Raw genomic sequence first — 25,715 nt, forward strand, 5'->3', positions numbered from 1 at the left:
CCTAGAACTGAACCCCAAGCATTTTTAGATTGAAAGCATTATTTTGATGTTAGCTCTCAAAACCCACAAGTGGGTACCAGGCAGTCTCAAAAGGTCAGAGCTGCAGAAGGACCGGGATGTCAAGCCAGCAGGCACGTGTCAGTCCCTGGGTCCCCCGCCCCGCTTCCCACTACCTCTGGGACGACATCCGAAATCTAGCAGTAAGCAGGCAAAAGACCCCGCTTCTCAAACACACAGGAAGATGCAAGTTCTGGGAGAACATGCTACCTTTTCCTCTTCTCTCAACCGCTTCTCCTCTTCCTTTTTCCGCTTCTCCTCCAGCTTAGCCCTAAGGACGTCAAAACTCAGCTTCACCAACCAGCACAGGCCCGGCCCATGCCCGGCAACTGTCCCCGGGAGACGGACGCGGACGAGGCCGGCATGGGGAGGGGAGGGGGGAGGGGAGGGGGAGGGGGAGGGGGAGGGGGAGGGGCGGGGGCGGGGCACGCACTCCAGGGCCTCCTGGCGCTCCTTGCGCCGCTCCTCCTTGCGCCGCTGCTTCTCTGCCTTCTCCTTCTCGTCCTTCTCCCGCTTCTCGCGCCGCTCCTTCTCCTTCAGCTCTTTCTCCTCCTCCCTCTTCTTTCTGGCCTCCTCCTTGGCCCGCTTGGCCTCCTCCCTCAGCTTCTCCTTCTCCTCCTTCTCAGCCCGGAGCTTCAGCTGCTTGCCCAGGCGCTCCTTATCCTGCACGGGAGACGGTCCACAGCTCAGCCCCGCGGATGCCACGAAGGGCCGCGCCGGCGTCCGGGGGCGGCCGTGCGCAAGCGGAGGGGAGGCACGAAGGAACCAGCCCCGGGAGCAGCCTGCTGGTCAGCGTCCTTACAAAGAAGGGAATTTTCAGTCCATTACATTTCCTTCTGTCATGAGAAAGGCGATGAGGGTTAGCCGGCTGCCACAGGACCTTCTGGGCAATTCAAAGTAAGATACGTTTAAGACACCGTCTTCAAACGTGGGATGAGGGTTAATTTTTACTTAATTAAAAAAGATTAAGTAAGCACCTCTAGGCTGCCTACACCGGGTACCTGCTGTTGGGTCTGAACTGCATTTATCTGCTCAGAAAGCTGTGGTGAAATAAAGACACAAAAACACCCACAGGTTTTGCTTCCCTACCTTCAAAACAGAAATATTTTCCTTCCCGTCCCCCCAAAACTATTCCAGACAATAGGGTTTCTTTTCTTTCTCTTGAAATGGGAGAGTGGGATGAGACAAGGAGGGGGAACCTGATGAGCAAGTCTTAAAAACAGGGGGGGAACTGAGACTTCCCTGGTGGCGCAGCGTGTAAGACTCCACGCTTCCGATGCAGGGGACCCGGGTTCAATCCCTGGTCAGGGAACTAGATCCCACATGCATGCCGCAACTAAGAGTTCACATGCCACAACTAAGGAGCCTGCCTGCTGCAACTAAGACCCGGTGCAACCAAATAAATAAATTAATTAATTAAATTAAAAAAAAACAAACAAACAAACAGTGAGGAGCAGATGAGAACACATTAAAAAATAAAAGCAAAAAAAATTTTTTTTAAATCTTTACAGCCATTTCTCAAAAGAAAAAATTCTTTTTATCTTTAAAACCATTTCTCAAAAAACCAAAACGGGGACTTCCCTGGTGGCGCAGTGGTTGAGAATCTGCCTGCCAATGCAGGGGACACGGGTTCGAGCCCTGGTCTGGGAAGATCCCACATGCCGCAGAGCAACTAAGCCCGTGAGCCACAACTACTGAGCCTGCACGTCTGGAGCCTGTGCTCCACAACAAGAGAGTCCGCGATAGTGAGAGGTCCGCGCACCGCGATGAAGAGTGGCCCCCGCTTGCCGCAACTAGAGAAAGCCCTCACACAGAAATGAAGACCCAACACAGCCATAAATAAATAAATTAATTAAAAAACCCAAAACGAACAAACATTTCTTGGGATCTGAAAAGGTCAGATGTTAAGAAAGGACCCAGAGTGATCTCTATGACTACGGCAGTGCCGTTTCATCACCAGCAGGAGGAAACAGCTAGTTTCTTGGATATTCTTTAAAGTGGGAACATCTCCTTTAATCACATCAGCTCCTCATTCCAAAGAATTCGTATGTGGCCTGGGGCGCTGGGTTATCATATAATTTTGATTTTGTATTAAACAAGTTTCACCTCCCAGACTGAAGGGCATTACCTTCTAACATAGCGCAGGGTAATTCTCAAGGACAGGAACCACCAAAGGTGAGCTTCTCACCTTTGGCAGAAGCCCGACAACTCAGCTTTTGGTACAGGCCTATGATCATGCCCGTGTCCCTAGAGAATATCCTACCCTCTGCCCTGATCAACCTTTGCTCGCTTCACAAGAGCCATGGAGGCATGCTGGTAGAGATCTGAGAACGTCCTTGCCAGGTACCCTCCGCACGTGACTCGTGGGATACCTGAAGAAGGGGCTGGTCTGGATCGAGTAACTGAGTAACGAGACCAGCCGCGAGTGCCGGGTGGTGAGGAGGAGTCTCCCCCTGCTAACTACGAGGACAGGAGGCTTCTGGAATCAGGCCCTCCCCACTCCCGCCCCGCAGGTGCCCATCTTTGAAACTACAATGAAGAATGAGATAAACTCTAAAAAAGCCATCAAAATCTGACCCACAAAAATCGAACACAGCCATAAGGCAGACGGCACAGGAAATGCCTGGTGAGCGCACAGCCAACTGTCATCGGCGCCCCTTCCGTGAGCTGGTCGGGGAAGAAGGCCATGGCCTTCTCTGCAATTCATCCAGTAAGGAAGAAGGTCCCTGCACCGCTGGGTGTGAAACGTGGTGACCTCCAGATAACAGAATGGAAGACTCAGCAGGGAACCACTAAACAGTAATCACCCATCTGATGTAGGGGCCACCACGGTACAGCGCCTGGGAAGGGATGGAACTTCAATCTATGCGCATAGGAGGCTGGGGCGCAGGGAGAGCCACTGGGTTATTTTTAAGGCAATTTTAAACTACAGTGGGGCTGCCCAACTATTACGACAGTCAGTACTAATTATAATAAGAGCTTAGAAAAGCCTACGTGCAAAACCTTAGGATTCAACAACCTAAAAATGATGCAACCCATAAGCACGAGGCCCAGTTATGCAAAATGAAGCAAAAATCAAAATAATGCTCAGAACAAGCAGGGGAGGGTGAAAACGGGGCCAGAGAAGGGCAAAGGGCTTTGCTTCCTATTTACTGCAAAAAGCGCACCAGGGGAAGTTTCTATTTCAGGGGACATGTCTTACTCTTTGCAGTCTCATCTTGTTCTTCTCTGCAGAGCCTTTGACCAATTTCTTACTTATCTGAAAGGAAAGACATCGATCTGTAAACACAGGTTGTTTCAATCACTTTAACACGTTTAACATACTGCACAGTCCTTGGGGAGGGCAAGGAGGAAACAATGTAAAACAACAACAGTGAAAACCTTTCCGGGTGACCAGTTCCAGCAAACAGAACCAAAACTTCTTAGTTGGGTCATAAACTCCAACGCATGTGGGGATAAAAGGGGAGACCGGGAGGCAGATAACCAAAAAACGTAGGTGGCCAAGCTGGAAATAAGAAGCCACAGCCAGGGGCCTTGGTGTCAGGGAGACACAGAGTGGTAGGTCTGTAGGCACCTGGAGAGGAGGCGCCCTGGCCACAGAGGACGGAGTCTTACAGGCACGCAGCCCAGCACTGCTGCTGCCCCTTCTGCTTCTCCCCGGAGAGGCTGCCGGTGGAAATTTCCTGTGTGAGTACAGGCACACCAACACAATGCCATTTTCCCAACAGCATTTGCTCCCTTTGTGTCTCTGTGTCACATTTTGGTAATTCTCACATTTCAAACTTTTTCATCATTATCATACTTGTCATGGTGATCTGTGGTCAGTGATCTTTGATGTTACTATTGCAAAGATAACGACTTGCTGAAGGCTCAGACAACAGCGTTTTTTGTAGTGAAGTATTTTTTAATTAAGGTATGTGCTTTTTTTCAGACATAATGCTATTGCACACTAAACAGACTACAGTATAGTGTAAACATAACTTTTATATGCACCAGGCAACCAACAGATCCACGTGACTCACTTTATTGTGATACTCGCTTTACTGTGGGGGTCTGGAACCAAATCCGCATTATCTCCAAGGTCTGCCTGTAATGTCTACAAATCAACACCCCGTGAGTCAAGTAAGACACGTGTACGGGCTGGATTCCCATGTTTGTACCCCCTGCCCAGCACAGCCCTGCTTCTTAGAACACAGAGTAAACGCCCAGGAAGAAAGGTCAGCTGGCCAGAGGTGGCAATCTGGTCTAGAACCCCTGTGTTCTAGAGCACAGCATTCTCTATCGTCCTGCTTCAAATTGAGCATGGGCTACAAGGACTGACCAAGACGCACGGCTGGACTCCCTCGCCGTGCTGGCTAAATGGTCCCAGGTAGGAATACACACAAGGAGTCCAGGCTACTGGCCTAAGCTACCTCCAGAGCGGGGAATCCTGGCGAACAGACCATTCATTGCATGGAAGACCAATGGGGAGAATTCAGGCTGGAAAGAAATACCCACCCGGGCTCATTTTAGACTTGAGGAGGCAGCCAGAAAATGAGACGAGCTGAAAAACCGAAAGCCCATTTCTCTTGAAATTGTCTGACATGCCAACAAAACTATGTAAAAACAGTGCTTCCTCTATCCAGGAAAGCCTCGCCCTAAGACTTCCTACCAAAGAAAACTACAGATTAAGACACCCTTCTTACTCAGGATGCACCGAGTCCTTTCTGGACTAAGCCTTCCCTCAGGAGAGGGCCGCGCACCGTCACGTGAAAGCCATGTGATTGGCAGAGCGCTCAATCCCACCTCACTGCGCAGGCGCCCACAGAAACGCCAAAGCCGTCTTACCAAGGGCTTAAGAAAAAGCATCTGCCTCTCCAGCATCCACTTGGCCTGCCAAGCCTGCGGACTTGAGCCCCACAAGAAAGGATTTAACAGCAGGACTTGTAAGGTGCTGTGTCTATATCGTTGTCCTTTGTGTTTAAAGATGGTAGCACCAAACGTGACTGCCAGACAGCTATATGAGGGTGTTTGGGGAGCAAGACGCATCTGTTGTTGAATTTCAGCTGCAGAATCAGTGCCTTTCACAATCTTCCCCTTTGCTGTGAGTCCAGGAATGAGAGAGTTGACGTGACTACCAAGAGCTGGCTTAACGATATCCAACCACCAGAGCAGTTACGATTTTATTTAAAACTAGTATCTCCATTGCTTTACCAGGCACTCAGATAGACCTTACTGAACAGATATAATTTTAATCTTCTTGACCTCTGGCCTAAGTATTTATAGAACTCTCTCAAAATATAGGCCACACATTTTACCAACCTGGAACTGAGCTACCAAAAACCAAGATCCAGGATTCCACAATGAGGATGAAACACACACATCAACTACCCCAAAGAGTCAAGGCAGATATAACCATGTCTGTGAGGTAAAATTCCTACACTTTATTTGGGAGAATCCTAGGGCCCACTCACTCTGATGTGATACCTAAGGAGGTCTAATTTCTAGGCCCAGAGCAAGTAAGCAGCAGTAAGTGAAGGGGAGGAGAGGTGGCTGTGGACAGGCCCCGCAGCAGCTAGAAACCTGACAGCAGGGGAGGGACAGCAGGCGGAGGGGAGACACGACCCTAACTGGTCCAGGCATGTGGGGATTGAGAGCAGGCAAAAACTGACACGCCCGTTCCTGTGAGCCTGCAGTTCCACTTAACGACTCGGGGAAGCTCATGACAATTACTGTCTGTCAAGGCCAAGAATGAGAGACAACAGAAATATCCATCAAGGAGAATGACTATGCAAACTGCAGTTTATCCACACCATCACGGGACCCATCAGCGTATGATACAGCAGTTAAAAAGAGATTTTCCCATCCCAATGTAAAAAATTGCTAAGACACCCTGGAATGAAAAAGAAACATATTTACACTATACGGCCCATGTAAAGAAACAAAAATGATACTGTTTATTCCTAGGGATCTCTCACATACACACCGCACAGAGAAATATAAGATGAAGATAGTGGCAACCTGGGGGACAGAAAAAAGCCAAAGGGGGCTGCAGTGTTTCAGTGATCTTTTTTAAACATGGAGAATTTAATACTTGTATAATTTAAATTACCTGGGAAACAGTTCCAGCGTCTGTACAGAGGCAAGCCATAGATTCCAATAACACCACCGTATCCACACAATCCTTTACGGAACAATAATCTTGAGTCATCAATAACGTAGGCTGAATTACACACCTAACTGCAAACAAACTGGAGAAATGGTTCTATCCTAGGTGGTAAAAAGCTCTGATGACAAATAGCCACATTCTGGCTAATCAAGAGACCCTGGATTATCTCAAAAAGGTGTTCCTAAATTGTTTTTCAAAGTCGGACTCTCTAGATACCTGGAAGTACTTTTAAAAACAAAACAGGGACTTCCCTGGTGGCGCAGTGGTTAAGAATCTGCCTGCCAATGCAGAGGACACAGGTTCGATCCCTGGTCTGGGAAGATTCCACATGCCGCGGAGCAACTAAGCCCGTGTGCCACAACTACTGAGCCTGCACTCCAGAGCCCACGAGCCATAACTACTGAGCCTGCGTGCTGCAACTACTGAAGCCCGCGCACCTAGAGCCTGTGCTCCGCAACAAGAGAAACCGCCGCGATGAGACGCCCGCTCGCCGCAACGAGAGAAAGCCCGCGCGCAGCAACGAAGACCCAACGCAGCCAAAAATAAATAAATAAATTTATTAAAAAACAAAAACGAAACAAAGCTCTCTCAGGACACACACACACACACACACACACAAAACAGAGGACCAGCAAATGCTTAGGGGTTCCAAATGCAGAGATTTTACAATTCCAAGTCCAGAACTAACGGAGCCCAATAAAAACCACACACATGACATGGTAATAGGAAACAATCTGTAAGCCTTCAACAAGTGTCTGCCTACAGTCTGGAGAGGAGGAGGAGGAGACAGAGAGGGAAAACGGAAGAACAATAGTACTCCCCACAGTCACAGGGGTCAGGAAAAACTTGGGCCCACAGCAGGGAAAGGTGTGAAAGTCAGGTACCAACCATGAAACCAACCAACCGACCAGGAAATCCAGCACTCCCGAAAGGTGAGAAGCTAAACTGGAAAGCTGAGCGCGTGAGGCTGGAGGTGGCCTGCCTCCGCCAGGCCCTCAGGCACCTCCTGGTGGTCATTCCATTTCGCTCTCACACCTGTCTTGTCACCCAAAGTCACGGGGCTCTACTCCCATCCTGTGGGTGACTGGGGCGATTTCCTGCCACAGGCTGGGTGGCGGCGGCGGCGGGGGGGGGGGGGGGGGGGGATCCTGAAGGCTTCGCCACCTGCAGTGTGAATTATCTGCAAAGCTGTGTGGTAACACTGTCTTCTAGAACATCTCAAAACTCCAAGCCTGTGTTCAGAGCCAGATTGAGCCTCTCAGAGGCAGGATTTCCTAAACGCAGCACACTTGGTTTCACGTGCTCAGATGTTGCGTGGCCACTCAGGCCAGCGGACAAGAAGTAACACTCTTCTGTGACAAGGCCCAATTGCATGGCTTCCCAGTCCTCAGGCTTGGCTATGGGCATAAAAACAAACTTAAAAAAAAAAATGAAGCTATTAAGGAGAATAGAAACATGTGTACATGTCCTGTTCTCCAGGTTCACTGGCTGTCATGAGTCATGTGACAAAGTAGCTCTGCAAAGCAGAAGCAGCAGTCTGGAAGGATTCTGAGCAACTGGATGGACAGAACAGAACAAGATGGCTGACAGCAAGGGACTCAAACTCGGATTTTGAGTCTGGGTAAAAGCTCAGATGAAAGTTTAAAAAAATGAGTATGTCAGTCTGCCACATTTAGAAACTTAGAAGGAAAAAAGACGACCCCACTCTTGATTGATATTTTGTGTACCTAAAGAGGAAGCCATTTTTCCCATTCTCCAATCTCCTCAAGGAGGTAAAACACAAGACATGGAACCATCTAGAAAAATAACTAGTCCCTTAGAGATCGAATTTTAGAAAGCAATCAAGGTTGGTGGTTTATGGTCAGATTAAGCAGGTACAGTTAGCAAATGAACAACCCACCCCAGGATCCAATCTTATGTGAAAGCCTGATGTGAACAAACACAAGTGCTACAAAACCAAAAAAAACCAAAGAACACTGTTCACTATGCTTTGGTATTCTTGACTGATTCTATCAGTTTTACCCACAGGACCTCAAGGACAGGTGAGAACAGAGACATCGGCCACTGTGCCGCTCGGAAGCCAGTAACAGAAACAGGCATTTCCAAAGTCACCTGTCCAGGTCCTTAAACATGGTGCCAGGACTCTCCTGTTCTCGCCATTCTGGGTGAGGTTTTTAAGATGGGCAGGCCGTGCTGACAAGAGCTGACCCTAAAGAATGCCCCTGTTTTATTCTTCCTGCCGTCTTGGGGTCTCTCCACAAACACTTACTGACTGCTTACTGACAGCAACGGCCCTACGAGTCTGTGTTGGAACAGGAGGCGTGCAGGGAGCTGAAGCTAAAGGCTGAGTCAAGGGTCACAGCCGCCCGCTTACACCTGTTAGTCACTAAAGTGGCTGAGGTGACCAGCACCGTTAATTAGGTGTGAACAGGGCTACCAGGATGGCACCGACACACCGGCGACTCACAGAACCATCAGCACATCGCAACGTACACACAACCAAACACCCCAATGGCTTTCGATGCCGGAAAGTCACAGGACTTGGTCTCCGGCACCACTTGCTCGGCCACTAGCCATCTGGGGGACACAGCGTCCCTGGATGAAGAGTGAGGGGCCATACCCAGAAGCCTCTGGATTCCGACGGCACTGATTCGGGGGAGATACTCACTCTGCGGATGGGTGTGGAGGCGGGGAGGGGGCTAGGGCTGCTGTGCTGCTTGGCGGGCGCAGACTGCCCCTCGGGTGAGCTGGTGGGAGAGGAGGAGCTCAGGGACGAATGGCTCAGGACAGAGTCCTCTTCGGGGCTGGACTCCAGCGCCTCGCTCTCGGAGGGCACAGCCTGGCCCGGAGGTGTGGCAGGAGGAGACTTGGCTCGGGGTCTGGCAGCCAGGATATCCTGCAGGACGACCACGGGCACCTTCCCCTTGAACAGGATGCCCCTGGCCCCGCTCCAGCCGTCCTGGTCCTTCTCGGAGCACGTTCTCAGGCCACCGGTCAGCTCGGGGCAGCTTTGGGGCGAGCCCTTCTGTGCGAGTCCCCTCCTCTCCGCGCCCACCGAGTCAGCACCCCCCGCCTCTGTTTTGCACGGGAGGTCTGAAAGGGCCTCTTCGGGAAATGCCAGCTCGTCCTTCTGACTGACCGTTGGCAGCCCCCTGTCATCTCCAGCTTCGTCTGTGACCCTGTTTACATTCTCCTGGGAGGGAGAGGCTGCAGAATTTAGCTTATCGTGGCCCATGGTGCCGTCCGGTGGGTCACTCGAGTCCTCCGTCAAATCGATTATTACCACAGTCTGGCCAATACTGGTTTTGACTTGACTTCTTAAAAAGTTATCTAAGGGGCCCTTCCCGTTGACAAGTTTTGGCCTAAAATCTATGTCGGAGCCCATGTGACAGTTGTCCTCCAAGTGGTCCAAAGAGGTCTCTAAATCAGGGACGTGACCCTGCACAGGAGCACCCTGAGCGCCCCCCATGTCGTCCAACCCGTCGTCCGTCTTCTCCTTTGGGACAAGATTCAGGCGCTTGAACGGCAGACGAGCTGAAACCAAAGGAGAAGGAGGCCGTATGTTGAGTGAGAGTGTGAAGAGTGACAATCAATGCTTTAATATTCCACGTGCTCAATGAGTAATCGACCTTGCAGTGCTTGGGGGTGAGGGGAATTTCTAAAGTTTAAAAAGGGGTTATCTTCTCATTATGTACTTTTCCAACATCCTAACTAAAAGCAAAAGCAACAAACAAACAAAAACTGACAAGCTTTCATAGCGGGGACATTGCAAGAATTTCAAAGGAGAAGACACTTTCTGATCTGTTTGAGATTCAGTTCAAATTCCAAAGTTATTTATTATGGGTGGAAATCTCATTTGAAGGTAAGTGCATCTGGCTCTGAAGAGCGAAAGAGATAGATCCATCTGCGGAAAGATTTCATTCTTCTCCCAGCATCCCAAGCTGTTAGCTTTTCTTGCCAATGAAACAAGTACCCTCCCACTGCATGCCAGCCTTCTGGCTGGTCCCAAGAGATACACAGCAACACCTCAAGAGAGTGAGGAAGTTCAGGTGAGTGACTTCCCATGGAGTCCACATGTACTCAAATGCCCAAACATCTTATTAACTATTTTCTAATGTAATAGACTCAACAAACAAGCCTGTTTTTGGTCAGTTTATAAAATTATCATGCTCTTGGATTCTACGGTTTGCCCCTAATTCTTTAACCTCAGAAGATGGTTGCCCTTCATATGATTCCCACCAACACCAAACCTGCTATCAGTTGACACAGGAGAAGGCAAACTGCTACAGGGGAACCAGGTAACCAAGCTTTGAAAACCAGAAACCATCCTTTTTTATACAGTCCAGCCACTAACCTGGCCTAAGGGTAAATCCAGTCCCCTTTTTACACGAAAGGATTTGGGGACACTTCCTGTAAAACGCTGTTCAACCAGGGGCAGCTGTGCCTGCCATGTCTGAAGACATTAAAGGTTGTCACGACTTGGGAGACGAGGCTAGGAATGCTGCTAAACTCTCCACAGTATACAGGACAGCCCCCCATGACAAAAACATTACAAAATGTCAATAGTGCTGGAGTAGAGAAATCCAACTGTAAGGGCAGCAAACTCTGGATATGCTCCTGGCAACAGCAGTGTAATGAAACGGGTTTCCCAGCTTCCAGTTGTAAGATGCAACTGTTTTCTCCCCTTCAGCCCCTTGGAGACTTCTGCTGGGGACCCCAAGAGATGGCCTCTGCTCAAGGGGAATGGAAAATATAATTGAGAGGACAATGAAGGATATAAACCAGGAACAAATATTTAACCCATTCCCAGAAAGTTACCTTGTATTAACTTCTTGACTGGAAAAGCTGGTCTGTCTTTGCAATCCATGGCTGTGAATAAGTGTCAAAGGATAAGTTATTAAATGCTGGAAATAATGAAGTAGCAAACACACATGCAGTACCTACTGTGTACAAAGTGGTTGTCCAGTGTGGCTGATTTCGCCCCCAATCCCACCTCCCCAGGAACATTTGGTGACGTCTAAGGACATTTCTGGCTGTCATGACTGGAGAGAGGGTGCTACCACCATCTAGTGGGTAGGGGACAGGGATACTGCTAAATATCCTGCAACACACAGGACTGCACCCCACGACAGAGAATTATCTGGCCCAAAAATGATAATGAGTTGAGAAATTCTGCCCTGGACACCGTCACATCTCGTTTTATTTTCCTTGAGCACTTATCACTCTGAGACTTCTGTGTTTATGTCTCCCCCCTCCCCCATCAGAATGCCAGCTTTATGACAGCAGGGAGACTTGTTCCACACTGTACCTGTGGCACGGGCTCAGGGCCTGGCACATAGTGGAAAACCAATGAACACAGTAACAGGGACAATGAAAAGAAGACTGAGTAAAAGTAGAGATGAGAGAAAACATTGTATCACTGATTTCACCATTCATATGAACCCAAATCATCCTCCTCCAAACCAAGCCCTCCCCACCAACAAATCTGTAAAATTAGAATAGGGCTTATTTTCTTTCAAAACAGAGTTTATAAAAGGTAATACATCTTAAAGCATTTCAAGCTTGCCAAGCTGGAGCTGAAGTGCTGTCAAGAAGTGATAAGGGAGAATGTTTTCCTGCACGCACACACAAAAAATCTCAAAAAAAGCATCACAATATCAAAGCTGATGCAGAAATGACTATAAATAGAACCAAATCTTTGGATAAATATCTTCAAATGGCTAGAATAAGTTTAGAAGCTGACACCCGCTAGACCTGGCTTGGAAAAGTCTAGTTTAGTTATTTTGGCCAATCTACATTTTTTTTTTTTAATAAATTTATTTATTTATTTATATTTATTTTTGGCTGTGTTGGGTCTTCGTTTCTGTGCGAGGGCTTTCTCCAGTTGCGGCAAGCGGGGACCACTCTTCATCGCGGTGCGCGGGCCTCTCACTATCGCAGCCTCTCTTGTTGCGGAGCACAGGCTCCAGACGCGCAGGCTCAGCGGTTGTGGCTCACGGGCCCAGTTGCTCCGCGGCATGTGGGATCTTCCCAGACCAGGGCTCGAACCCATGTCCCCTGCATTGGCAGGCGGATTCTCAACCACTGCGCCACCAGGGAAGCCCCTACATTTTTTTTTTTTAAAAAGATACATACAAGTGAGTATTTTTTAAAAGCAGATCAGGATGCAAGCAACACTCTGTGGCAGATGATCAAAACTCTGACACAATTTGAGCTTGCTATAGCAAGAAAGTCTAACCTATTCCGGTGTTCTCTTCTCTGTGAGACAAGCCGTTATATAGACTTAAACAGTGTAAATAAAAAAAATTAAAAATAAATAAATAAATAAATAAATAAAAGCAAATTAGGGCCTTTTAAAAAACTCAGCTGCCCTTAGATGAAGCTGCTCTCCCCACTTCCAAGCTTGGAATATACGAAAAGTACCCAGAGGCTCACATTTCCGTTCTACCTATTTCAAGATAATATCATTCTCAAGTTTTCAGTTACCAAAAACATGGATTTCCTCCCGTCAGCTGAAGGATACATAATCTTTAGCCACTTAAATTTATTTTTAGGACAACCACAAGGATTTATTGGCATGGCCCTGAGTCACCAGCTTTGATGCAAGTGGAACAGAGGTGACCCGGGGCCCAGAAGCAACCTCAGGTCGACATAAAAAGGGATCCCATCCAGGGATTCAGATTGTTCAAAGGTACACATACAAATTAACAAACACTTCTGTATAAACTTACCACTGCTCTTTATCCTGAGATTATATCCCTCCTAATTTTAGTTGGCATTAAAACATCCTTCCCTTTTATGGTGCATGGTCAAAACAGATGGTGCTTTTAAAATTTTTTAATTAAACATGACTAATGGGTCAAATGACAATCAGTCCCAACTTTATTTATATGAATTCTATGTCTCTTTGAAATCGCGAAGTCTGGAAACAATTAGCACAGTGGTTCTCAGCTAGAGGGCCCCTTGACAATGCCTCGGATACATTTTTGGTTGTCGCAACTGGGAAGAAGAGATTGTTACTGAGACCTAATGGGTGGAGGTCAGGGATGCTGCTCGACACCCTACAGCGTACAGGATGGCCCCAAATGTCAGTAGTGCTGAGGTTGAAAAACCCTGAACTAAACTAGCTGATGTCCCTACCAACCCTTAATTCATTCAACCAACCCATCTTTATTGGGCACCTACTATGTGCCAGGCATTGTGCCAAGTGCTGGGGGTAAAATGGGAGTCAAGCAGAGGAGACAACCCGTCTGGTCTTCCTTGGTTCACCACCCCACGTTTTGGGGCCCTGCCAGGCGCCAGAAAGCCCCCTCCCAAGACACAGGAAGCAGAAAGACAGGTCTTCACCATGCATATCCGGCAGCATCAAGAACCCGAGACCCCTACCATCCGGGCCGCTTACCTGGGCTGGCCCTGACCCGCAGACGCAGCTGTTCTGGTCCCCGAGCCCGTGTGACCCCGGACCTCAGTTTCCCCACCCGGCCACAGGACCGCTGCAGGGTCCAACTTGTCCAGGGGACACAAACACACTCGGTAACCTGCAAACCCGGCCCTTTCGCCTCCCTGGGCCTCAGCTTCCCCTCCTGGCCACACACACACCCGTCACCGCAAAGCGCTCTGGAAGGACAAACTGACGCAAAAGTGCCGGAAAAAAAATGGTTGCGGCTGCAACAATAACGTCAAGGAGGGTGCCCTTCGAACTGCAAGGCCCTTCCTCGGGATTGTTAACGGCTCCACGGACCGAACGCCAGGCGGGGAGGAGCGGGCCCGGGGCCGGGAGGCCCGTTGGCCCCCAAACCGCCGCCTCAGCCCGCACAGGCCGCGCGCCGCGCCCCCCCTTCCCCTCGGCGTGGGCCGGAACCGACCTGCGGCCGCTCCGCGGGCGCCCGGCGCCCCGCACTCCGGCTCCTCCACCATTGCCCCGGCGGCGTCTCGAGCTCCCCTCAGGCGGCGGAGGCGCGGGCTCCGCTCAGGCGGCCGCTGCTGCTCGCCCTCCCGCCCGCGCCGCTGCTGCCGCGGCCGCCGCGCTCGTATTTGGCGGGAACCGCGGCGACCCCCGCGGCCCACGCGCGGATTGGGTGATGCCGAGTCACGTGACGGTCCTCCTCGGGAAGAGGGGAGCTCAGGGAGCATCCTCGCGAGAGCCGAGGCTTCCATTGCTCCCATGGCTCCCCTATTGATATTCCCGCGGTGGGCGGGGCTTCTTCTCGGCCGCCTGTCGTTGGCAGGGAGCAGGCGCCCTGCGATTGGTGGTAGGTGGTGTCAAGTTGAGAGCTCCACACTATGATTGGCTGAGCTCAAGGGCTATGTCTCTGGGAGGAGGGAGGGTCAGGCTCTACGTCATGACGAAATGCTTTACGTAGGGCGCCGGTGGCAACCTGAAGCTGCGATTGAGCTGAAGACTAAAGTTTTTTTTATCCTAATGGGACATAGGCCGAATACAGCCACAGCAATTTAAAATTATAAATTATTTTTATATTAACAATAAAAATAAAATTAAATAAACTCTGGATATCGCTTCAGAAGCATTTGAGAGGCAGTAAATATATTCAGAGGGAATGAATGAAATGGATATTTCTGGTTTAATCCTCAGGGTTTTGCACATGCTGTTTCCTCGCCTGGAACACTCTTTCCGCAGCTCTTTTCCTGGTTGATTTCTACCTAACTTTCAGATCTTAGATTGAAACCCCAGAGGAGCTTTCCTCCCCAACCCCCAACAAGATGAAGTTCCTACAACAACACTGTTCTTTTTCTTGGAGCAATTACAGCTTGTGTTTATTTATTAGCGTGTTATTGGTTAATGAATTCATTTCTGTTTTTGTCATTAGCTCCATGAGGGCAGGAATCGTTTATCACAGTATCCCCAGAACCGACCGGTGACATACATTAGTAGGTACCCAATAAATATTTGAGTGTATACATAAATATCATTTAATTGAACTGTGTGATCATGTAAGTTAAAAGCCTCACACGGAACAGAGACCTTCAGAGTCAGCCTGCAAGCCATAGGACAGGTTTTCTTCAGCACCAATTTAACCTCTCAAGCAGAGCAGAATTGAGGAGAGAAGAGTGAAATTTAGCCCAATTTTGGAATTCTATTTATCCTGTAGATTGCATAATTAAATCAGTAGAATTGGTTGGAAATAATGTGGAAAAATAGGAAATTTGAGGACATCACTTTGGGCAAGTCATGTCTTACTCAAGGCCTCAGTTTCCGCATCTGAACCATTAGGATGTTTTCCCTTCCTTCTCTGACATTCTGGCATCTGAATTGATTTAGACCAGTGGATCACCATTCAGGGTGCCCATCAGAATCACATGGGAGATTTTTCAAACTATTCATAATAGCCCCATCAGGATCTTGGGGAAAGAGGTTGGGGCATGCATATTCTAAAGCAATCCTCTGATCTAGTCCTTCTGTTGAGGCACTTGTAAACTTCCAGCAATCCTCTGCTTTACAAAATCACTCAACTCTGTCAGAGATTTCAGCACTTGTAAACTTCCAGCAATCCTCTGCTTTACAAAATCACTCAACTCTGTCAGAGATTTCAGCACTGAAGTTGCAAGCACTTTAGCTCTAGTCACGTTATTGTTCTTTTTCTGATCCGTAGTCAGACACGTTATCCATTGTGCAACTGGCCCCCATCCTGTTCTTTTTGGACTCATTTACTCATTTCGATTCATTATTAATTTCCAATTCATTCAATAAAAATAACAATTGATGAAAAAATCAATATCAGTAAACATGTTTCAATTTGAGAAGGCTTCCTGGAGGAGGTGACATTCCAAATAGAGTTCTTTTTTATGCACAACGGACGGGGGAAAGATTGGGGAAGAATGTGCATGAGAGGAATAACGTTAGCAAAATCCACAGGCAACAGGGACCATGGGTTACAGAAAATGAAGAGAGCCGAAGTTAGACAAGGTGATGGGGCCAAATTATACAAGCTTTGTAGCCCATGTTAAGAAATTGGGAGAGTATGCTAAGGCCAGTAGATGGACTTTAAACAGGGGACTGATGTGATCTGAATTGTGTTATAGAAGCATCATTCTGGCTGCCTTGTAGAGGATGAATTGGAGGGGAGAACCTGAAGGTGGGCACACCAGAGAGGAGGCTGGTGGAATGGTCTGATCAGGGCAGAAGACAGTTGGGGTAGTGGAAAGGAGTTATAAGTGATAGCCTGATGTCTGACTTGGGTAACTGAATGGATGAACACGGGGCCGGACAGGATGGTGGTGGAAGACCACAGAAGAATTGGGTACAGCTGAGATTACCGAACAGGTATCCGAAGATTTGTAAACCCAGCCTCTGGAGTTCCACCTGCCCCTTCGCCTCCCCAACCTCTGCAAAAAGGTGTTAAGCGCCTTTCCTAAGACGTCAGGCCCACCTCCGGGACTCGAGGGGTCGCTGCAGCCGCCACAGCCCCTCTAGGCTCGCCCCAGTCCACTCACTGGGCTAGGCGGCCGCTCCATCCGCAGGCGGAGTGCGCGTGCGCTGCCTGGCCGGCAGGGGGCGCGCGTGCGCAGACGGGGCCGGGGGCGCGCGTGCGCGCGCGGAGGCCGGCACCGGAAGTGTGTGGTTGCCATGTAATATCCTGGCCGCGCGGGCGCGCGAGGGGTTGAGGCGGTGCCGGGGCGGGCGCGGAGCTGGCTGGAGGGCGGCGGAGGCGGTGCCGTAGGGGCCCGCTGAGGCGCGCGGGGGGTTGGCGGCGCCCGGAAGCCTGTCGCTTGTGCGGTCCCTCCGGTTCGCTGGGTCCGCGCGGGAGGCCCGACGGCGGGAGGCAGCATGTCGGTAGCGGGGCTGAAGAAGCAGTTCTACAAGGCGAGCCAGGTGAGCGGAGGCCGAGGCGGGGGGCGAGCTCCGGGCCACAGGCTGCTCGGAGGGGGGCCAGGCCAGGCCCTGGCTCGGGAGGGAGCCGTGGGTACTGAGGGGGCGGCGTTGGCACTCGTCCCCCGCCGGGTGGGGACAGCCTAGGAGGGGCGGGGGTCTGCGTGCGAGGTGGCCCGGACCCTGCCCGCCATGTGGGCTCCAGTCTTCTCGAGAGGGGTGGGCAGACGCTTTAGAGGCGCGGAGGTGCACCCAGAGATTGGCCCCGGACGTGGACCCCTCTCCTCCCGTCCTTCCCTCTAAAAGGGCGGGCGGGCGGGGGGTGGAGGGGGCAGGGAGAGAAGGGGAAGAAGCAGTCCCGAGCTTGTCGACACAGGACTCTTGCTAGAGAGCCCAAGATCAGGGAAATTTTGTGTCTAGAACAATTCTTTTTTTTTTTTTTTTTTTTAAGACAGCAAACGAAAAAATCTTTTCAGTGGGCCGGGTACAAAGTTGAAAGGGTAGAGTGAAAAGTCAGTTTCCCACTTCAGTCCCTCAGGCATCCAGTCCCTCTCCCCAGAGACAGGGACTGTCACCAATTACCAAAGAGAAGGGTATGCCTCTCCTTTAAAAACACACACGTAGCAGTAACATCGTTTACACAGAACCGTGTAATTGATGTTTTTCATTAAATGTGTTTCGGAGATCGCACTAGAACCAGAATTCTCCACCTTGGGTCATTCTCTGTTGTGGTGGCCCTCCTGGGCACTGTGGGGCGTTGAGCAGCATCCCTGGCCCCTACCCAGTCGATAACAGGAGCTCCCCCCACCGACCACGGATGTCTTCGGATGCTGCTAATGTCCTTAGGGGAACCCCCCCCCCGCCCTCCCCCTCCCCCTCCCCCTCCCCCAGAGCTACTCCTGGAGCCTCTTGGATCTTTTTAATGGGTATGTGGCATTCCATTCCATGGAAGTCTGTCATAATTTATTTAATTAGTTGTCCATCGATGGACGTTTAGGTTGTTTCCAGTAGTTTTCTGCTGCAAACGATACTATCGTGAATAGCCAGTGAATATCTCTGCTCACAGGTGGGATTGGATTTACAGGATAAGTTCCCAGAAGTGGAATGCAGAATCCAAGCATATAAGTGTTCTACTTTGACAGATAGAATAGGTGTTTTGGAAAGTCCAGGCCCCATTGCTCATGAGTCTGGTGAAAGCTGAGTGGATCCACTCTTCAGAAAACTGGGCGAATGCAAAATTCAGTTTATAATTTCAGATCCAAGAAGTCCCAGATCCCTTGATCCTATGAGAACCTTGGGTCTGGAGTTTGTGTGGATAGACTCCAGGAAGGAACGAGCAACAGTCATAGGAGTTGTTTCGCCCGTGCTGGCAAACCAGACTCTGCCCACAATTTGGAGAGGTCCAGTGGGAGGGAAGAGAGATGAGTCCCCAGTAATACACAGCTGGGACCTTTTGCCCCTTGAGGGAGAAAACTAATGACCCTAGTAGTTGTCCAGGGCTAAAGATATTTGGGGTCTATCTCTAGACTCCAGGCTAAACCCTGGAGGAAGAGAGGTTTAATCCAGAGGGATTCTAGGATTGTTGCTGAGAGTACAGCCCTTTGCACCAGCAGGATGGAATTAAGTGATCTGGCCCTGGGTTAGACCTTGCCCAGCAGGCCTCAGACCCCACCCCTGCACACTTGACCAGAGCACCTTGGAGTGCTGCTTACTATCTTGGGCCCTGATGTAACCCCTCTCGCAGGAACTATGGATCTCGGAAGAATTCCTGGGCCACTTTGTTCCTTCATATAGACAGGTCTCTGGAAGCCCGCCCCACCCCGACCCCAGCCATGAGGGCCCATGCTGGTGGCCCATGCTGTCCCCAGCAGACACGCTGTGCTGGAGGAACTAGCTGGGCCTCTCAGGCCATCCACCAGAGCCTTTCTTCTTGGGGAAAGAAGGATGGCCTGCATTCAGACCTGTGGGGAGTGCTTGGAAATCCGGAAAGCTCAGAGCAGTGCAAGCTGGTGGTGCAGATCAATTTATCATCTTGATATTCTGAGGCCCAGTCCCAAAGAATTGCTGCGACACGTCCTCCTCTGAGAGCCGTTGTCTTGGCCTCCTGACCGATTCCGTGTTGAGTTGTGCTCTCAAGAATCACCCTGGCTGTATTCCATTCCCTTCTGCAATAGTTTCCATAGACCTCCGCTGTTTATCTGGATGTGTCCACCTCTTTGTGTGTTTCTTTTCTTTTCTTTTTTTATAAATTTATTTATTTGGCAGCGTTGGGTCTTCGTTGCTGTGCGTGGGCTTTCTCTAGTTGCGGTGAGCAGGGGCTACTCTTTGTTGCAGTGCACAGGCTTCTCATTGCAGTGGCTTCTCTTGTTGCGGAGCACGGGCTCTAGGCGTGCGGGCCTCAGTAGCTGAGGCTCACAGGCTCTAGAGCACAGCCTCAGTAGTTGTGGCACATGGGCTTAATTGCTCCGCGGCATGTGGGATCTTCCCGGACCAGGGCTCGAACCCGTGTCACCTGCATTGGCAGGCGGATTCTTAACCGCTTTGCCACCAGGGAAGCCCTGTGTTTCTTTTCTTGATCTTAGGAACACCTCTTTCAAGTAGGGTCGTCTGTGTCAGGTAATATTCTTGTTAAGTCGTAATAATATATATTGAGTTTTCACTGCGTGAACAGGTGATATGCTTTAAACCAGTCGGTCTCAATTGGTCTCATTTATCTGGCCTAAGGGTAAACGCTGTCCCCTTTTTACACAAAAGGATTTGGGGGCATTTGTCTTCCTGTAGGACAGTAGTTCTCAGCCAGGGCCAGTTCTACCCTCCAGAGGACATTGGCAATGTCTGGAGGCATTTTGGGTTGTCACAACTCGGTGGTAATTAATTATATTACAGCTCACTGGGCGGCCCCGCACAACCAAGAGTCACCCGGCTCCGACGTCAATGGTGCTGAGGTTGAGAAATACTGTTTTATGGTTTGAGAAAAGTGAGGATAATTTTACCCAAACAGAAGAACAACAAAAAATCCTTCCTGGGCATTCTTCTGGCAGCTGCCTGCTTTTCCTAATTCTCGAAATGCAGATAACCACATATACGCAGATGGACACGTGCGTAAAACTCAGCATCCAGACACCAAGTCTCCCCCTCCCAAGTCCTCAGGAGAACCCCAGAGTGTCTTTTGGCATCTGGCATTTTTAAGAAGGTACAAGCTTGCATTGGTGCCTCTCAGTTAGGGGCGACTAACCCTCCCCTCTCCCGTCTCCTGCCCTGTGCACCACCCAAGGGACATTTGGCAACGTCTGAGGCAGTGTCACGCCTTGGGGAGAGGGTGCTACTGGCACCGAGTAGGTAATGGCTGGGGATGGTTGTTAAGCATCCTACAACATACAGGACAGCCTTCTACACAACAAAGAATTATCTGGCCCCGCTTGAGAGAAGCGCCAACGTTTCTGTAGCAAGAAACCCTACTTTGAAACGGGTTCTTGATTTCCAAGGCTTGTAAGAGCGTCATTTCTGAATTGAGAAATAGAAGCCAGGTGGATGTGTGAGAGAGAGCTGGGAATAGAGAAGCTGGGTTTCTCGAAGGTGAGGCTGTGATGTTAATGAAAAGTTTCTACCTCCTTGGTGACCCTGGTAACAAATCAGGTCCCGGTGTCTGGCAGTATACTGGCAAATTCCACGCCAGTTCATCTCTGGTGAAAACTTTCAGGTCTCAAATAAAATCGGTTTGAGCTTGAGTGGGAAGTTTGTGAGTTTTTACTTCTTAATAGGAACTGGTCACCTGAGCTGAGGAAAGTTGAATGTATGGAGTGAAGCAGCCAAAGAAACGGGCGTCTGTCTCGGGCCCGTGGTTTTGGTCCCCTCTGGCCTCGCTGTGTAATGCCACTCAATAGCCCTCTGGTACTCGTGCACACCTAGAATCCGGGGAGATGCTTTTATGAGTCTTTCTGGGGAACTGAGGTGGGTAAAGGAACCCAGTAGCGAGATCTAGGCTCAAAAGTTCACTTGTCATTGTGGTGTGTTTGGGTGACATTAATTTCCAGGCCTAACCTTCTAACTGGTTTCCTGATAATTCTTGTGGCTGGGCTGTGTGGAGATTTGAGAGTGTAACTAGGGATAGAGCTGGCAGCTGCCTGGAATGCTGGCCTGATTTTTTTTTTTTTTTTTGCCTGAAAGGAGGGAGAGAATTTAAACTGAAAGATTGGTTCCGTCCGAGCTAGGAGGGAAATTCATGACCGTCATATCCCGTAGCTTTGACGTTTGTTGGATACTCGCTAGGCTCCGGGTTTGTGTCTAGGAGGAAAGATCGAGCTTCCTGGGAAAGGCATGGGGTGGGGGTATGACGGGGGGCCCAGGACCCCAACATGTTGGAGTAAGCAGTAGCTGGGGGAATGTCTGACGTCCCCAGACACTGCCTGCTCTGACTTTTTTTTTTTTTTTTTTTTGGCTGCATCAGGTCTTAGTTGCGGCACACGGGGTCTTCGTTGAGGCGTGCAGGATCTTTCACTGCGGCACGGGCTCCTCTCTAGTTGTGGCATGCAGGTTTTCTCTCTCTAGTTGTGGCATGTGGGGTCTGTAGTTGTGGCACGTGGGCTCAGTAGTTCTGGCGCACGGGCTTGGTTGTCCCGCGGCATGTCTTAGTTCCCCGACCAGGGATCGAACCCGTGTCCCCTGCATTGGAAGGCGGATTCTTTACCACTAGACCACCAGGGAAGTCTCTCTGACCTATTTTTTAAACTTCATTTTATGGAATCATGCTTTTGATTTCCCAGCAAAGTTCTTGGCCTGCTAAGTAGTGGACATGGAGTGATCTTAGGATACAAAAATCTGGAATTTGTAACCCCTTAGTCTCAGCACGAATCAAAGTGTGGAACCTGTGAGCTGGGAGCGACAGGTATCAGGCGAGGTCTGGGGGTGGGGGTGGTCCCTGGCCCAGACCCTTGAGCTGAGCAGCTGCAGGCTAACCTCTGGAGGACCTTCTGCCTCAGGACAGCAGACCTGGGAAGGGCCTTTGGCCATTGCCATGTCCACGTGCGATGGGAACTGGGTTAAGTCCACTCTTACAGGAAGCCACTCTGCTGACTCATTCTGTAGGAAGACCCTTGACCTAGCAGTGTCCCTGCAGGACCCTGGACGGAGATGATCCTGTCCTGCTCCATCAGTATTCCGTCCCCAGCTTGCTGGGTGGAGTAACCAGCCCTGTGTTTTAGGCTGCGCTGTGGAGCTACAGAAGAGATTTGAGACTGCCCTTCCCAAAAGGAGCCAAGGGGCCTCTTTAAACTCCACCACTTCCCAGGCCCGTCTGTAAAACCAGGTTAACCCGACCTCCTGGGCAGGACCCGCTGTTCGCAATCAGGGAGGGGCCCTGTAACCAAGCAGCATCCTGCATACTCTTGTTATTAACATACCAGGACCAAGGGGTCATCATATTCTGTTTCTGCTGCCCATGACTGCGGTACATCAGACCTAAAGTTCACCTCTGACTCAGAGTCCTGTGTGTAGTAAAGAGCAGTTTATCAAAGAGGGCCCGTGGGAGCTAATCGCCCTGCTTATCTGGGTATGTTTTGAGGCAAAGCTGTAGGATACTTAATTTTATTCCGTGTGCCACTTTATAACAGCCTGTGAGGTTAGGGGTTCCACAGTGTCTCTCTGTTTGGTTTCAGAAATTGGAGGCTGTCACAGTTTTGCGACCCCAGAACTGTCACTGACTTAGCAAGTGAACTAAGGAAATGGTGCTATTTACCCACCCACCACCCACCACCCATCCACCCAGCCTCCCTCCGGAGCCAACATCCAAGCAAGCGCTTAGTGCCTTTGGGGGCCTGAGCTCTCCGCCCGCCCGTCAGGTGTCCATCTGCGCATCTCTTTGCTTCTTTCCTCAGAGGACAAACTGACAGTCTTTGACCGGGCCCCTCAGGCCTGCCATTTGCCTCTGGTGTGCGTGTCCCATGGCCTTTGACCCTGGGGTGTGGGCCACAGTTAGCTCTGCCCTGGTCTCTGTCTCAGCCCTCTCCTCTTTGTTGCCAGTATTTTGAAACGGATCCAATCTGGGGAAAGTTAGTTTTTAATTTGGGGCGTGCAGCCAACTTCCTCCATAGGATTTCAGAGGCATCTGCACATTTTGACACTGCAGGGCTGCCGTTGGCCGTGGAGTGGCAGAGGAAAGTCAGATTGTCTTCTATTTCTGGTTTTCGAGGTCACGGCGGGGGGTGGGGTGAGGTTTCCGAGGTTTAAGGAGGGTTTGATGCTGGAGCGTTCCAGCCACTGGAGGGGTGAGCAGGCCCGTTGAGGCATCTTTACCCCCTGTGCTCAAACCCTCCTGGCTTTTAAGTGCCCGGGGAAGTGTTGGGCGATTTTTTCTGGTTCTTTTTTAAAGCTGTCCCTGGAAAGCTGAGGAAGGATATATCAGACTGTGGAGCAGCTGGTTCCTCTCTTCTCCCCTCCTCTCTGCAACCCCCTCCTTCCTCCTCCTCTTGTCCTTCTTTCTCTTCTCCTCCCCCCCACCCCAAACTTTTTCTCTCCCCGCCCCCTCCCCAGGGCTGGATTTGCATCCACTTCTCTCGAGCACTGCAGTTTGGGTCCGATTCTGCTCATTTCCTGTTAAGCAGTAACCAGGGCTCCACAAACTCAGGCTCCCAGAGGATGGCCTCGTCTTCCTTTTCCAGTCAGCTCCTAGAAAAACCTGCTGACTGGGCCCGAGAGGGGGGTCACGCGGAGACTCCCAACCACAGCAGGAAAACAGACGTGCGATTTCCTCTGAAGGACCTGACTCAGCATCAGCCGTGGCCGCCCTGGGAAGAGCTGCTGCCTGGATGCTCAGATTTCCACACCTGGGCATTAAACCCCTCCAGCGGTACCACGCCTGCCCCGGCTGTCACGGCCCAGTGACGTGAGCTGCCCCCCACCCCGCCCTCCAGGAGGGGGTGGGCCGTGAGGAGGACAGTGGGTCGCTGTCCCAGGAACTCAGTAAAGGTCAGCTGGATGGAGTTTGCCCCGCATCGTAGGTCATGAGAGCGCAAAAGTGGGGCGGCCGTGTGGGTGCAACTAGAGAAGTCAGGGCTGGGGTCTGCTGAGGGGAGCGTCCCCCACCGATCTGGGGTGCAGTTCCAGCTCCAACCTGGCATTCAGGACCTTCCGGAGCCCCCGCCCCGGTCCCGGCTTTCAATCCCACCCTCCCCCTCGCAGCCAGCACGCTCCAGTCCAACAGGTCTGCTCGGGCTCGTACCTTCCCTCCTCCTTCCCCACCCCAGCCCGGGTCTCCCTGTCCACTTCCTGTTTGCCCTCAGAGCCCTGCATGTATCTTCCTGTATCCTTGCCATCTCCTGGGTTCCCCCCCCCAAAATATTTCTCCACCCTCCCTGGTGGTCTCCTGCCCACGTGCCACACACCCAGCACATCCTCACACCCAGTGCGCTTTTCTTCTCATTGGGTGTGAGCTCCTGAGGGAGCAGGCTGCCTGGCGGCTGGTGACAGGCCCAGGTCCCCACGGGTTGTGGCTTGCTGGCCAAGTCGTCAGAAATGGTGGACTCCTTCTCAGAGCAGGAATGGGGCTGTCCGGTGCCAGTGACGGTGCCCATGCGAAGCCAGGTGGCTGGCAGGGCCGTGGAGGCCTCGGTCAGGAACAGGTCCGACTGGTTTAAAGAATAAGAAATCAAAGCTCAGAGGTTGTTCCCGTTGGCTTAGGATCTGTCTTGAGGGCTCCAGGCCGAGGGACCGGTGCATGACTGGCCCAGAGGGGCCCGACCTGTGTCACGGGCAGTCTCTGTCATTTCAACCCCACAGCCAGGCCTGAACTTAACTGGAGGTGCCCAGCCTGCTGGGAAAAGGAGTTCCCTGGCTCCACTTTCCCCAGGCCCCACCACTCTGGCCTCAGAAGCCTGCTCTCTGCCCCTGGACTTCTGACCTCTTAGACATGACCGGCGTTAGCCCGGGTCCTGTGTGCAGCCCCTCCCTGGCTTCCACACCTGGCCGCCCTTCTGCCTCTTCTCCTGTGTCCTGAGTCAGCTGGCCAGCTCTCTCACCCCCTCCTCCGCTTTGCCCCGTTGGTTCCCCCTGTGGACTTGCCACCCTGCCTCTGGGCCTTCTCCCTCCAGGACCTGAGGGACCTCCCTGGCACCCACCACCGCTCGTGCACATGTCCTCCAGATCTTCGTCCCCAGTCATGGCTCTCCCAACCACCCTCTAGATGGTGGTCCCTGCCCGTCTGGCTGGTACTGGAAATGCAACAAGCTCGTAGGCCCAGTGCACCTGAGGCCAGCCTCCTCACCTGCGGGCCCTAACCTTCCCTGTCCTCGCCCTGAGGCCCAGGGAGCCCCGCCACCTTCCCCGAGGTGCTGTGTCCATCACACCAGCTCCTGGGCCTGCAGTAAATACCTGGAACCAACCACCTAGCCTGTGGCTTGAATCAATTAGTTAACTTGACTTTCAAATAGACTCACTTTTTAAATTTATTTTAAAAGGGATCTTGATGTTGTTTCTTCCTCTAAATCATAGTAACTCGATCACCAGAAACAAAGCAATGTAATTGATTCCTCCTGGATTCCTTACCTCGGAGGCTGGGGTCTGGTCCCTCTTATTAAAAAGTTGCTGAAACAGTAAGTGCCTACCAGGACTTCCCTGGCGGTCCAGTGGTTAGGACTCTGCACTTTCACTGCAGGGGGGCATGGGTTCGATCCCTGCTCGGGGAACTAA

At 50.9% G+C, this 25,715-nt stretch overlaps 3 protein-coding genes and 1 non-coding gene across 7 annotated transcripts in view; 2 read left to right on the top strand and 2 right to left on the bottom strand.

Annotated features, from left to right (window-relative positions):
• The window catches only part of CHAF1A (chromatin assembly factor 1 subunit A), a 27,200-nt gene extending 12,873 nt beyond the window's left edge, over nucleotides 1-14,327 (bottom strand). The window contains exons 1-6 of one of the 2 annotated variants that reach the window (XM_036848267.1): nucleotides 14,071-14,326; nucleotides 11,024-11,074; nucleotides 8,874-9,739; nucleotides 3,260-3,316; nucleotides 491-720; nucleotides 268-328 (exon numbers count right to left, since the gene is read on the bottom strand). In XM_036848267.1, coding sequence (XP_036704162.1) covers nucleotides 268-328; nucleotides 491-720; nucleotides 3,260-3,316; nucleotides 8,874-9,739; nucleotides 11,024-11,074; nucleotides 14,071-14,122 — 1,317 coding nt within the window. In that variant the 5' untranslated portion in view covers nucleotides 14,123-14,326. Of the gene's footprint in view, nucleotides 1-267; nucleotides 329-490; nucleotides 721-3,259; nucleotides 3,317-8,873; nucleotides 9,740-11,023; nucleotides 11,075-14,070 lie in introns of both variants that reach the window. The other variant, XM_036848268.1, reaches the window with a different exon arrangement.
• On the top strand, nucleotides 12,374-12,497 carry LOC118893719. Its single transcript, XR_005019568.1, has one exon. It is a non-coding gene; the product is annotated as a small nucleolar RNA SNORA28 (small nucleolar RNA).
• Nucleotides 14,149-16,993, bottom strand: LOC118892646 (predicted GPI-anchored protein 58). The gene is made up of 2 exons (XM_036847384.1): nucleotides 16,658-16,993; nucleotides 14,149-14,445 (listed from the first exon to the last, which is right to left on the bottom strand). The coding sequence occupies exons 1-2, from the start codon at nucleotides 16,991-16,993 to the stop codon at nucleotides 14,149-14,151; spliced, it is 633 nt and encodes a 210-aa protein (XP_036703279.1).
• The window catches only part of SH3GL1 (SH3 domain containing GRB2 like 1, endophilin A2), a 32,997-nt gene continuing 24,091 nt past the window's right edge, over nucleotides 16,810-25,715 (top strand). For 2 of the 3 annotated variants that reach the window (XM_036846277.1, XM_036846275.1), the window contains exon 1: nucleotides 16,810-17,036. Coding sequence is in view for 2 of the 3 variants with exons in the window: in XM_036846275.1 (XP_036702170.1) it covers nucleotides 16,992-17,036 (45 nt within the window). In the remaining variant the exon portion in view is untranslated. The remainder of the gene's footprint in view (nucleotides 17,037-25,715) is intronic. The other variant, XM_036846276.1, reaches the window with a different exon arrangement.

Source organism: Balaenoptera musculus, chromosome 3 (assembly GCF_009873245.2).
Source record: "Balaenoptera musculus isolate JJ_BM4_2016_0621 chromosome 3, mBalMus1.pri.v3, whole genome shotgun sequence".
NCBI classification, from domain to species: Eukaryota; Metazoa; Chordata; class Mammalia; order Artiodactyla; family Balaenopteridae; genus Balaenoptera; species Balaenoptera musculus.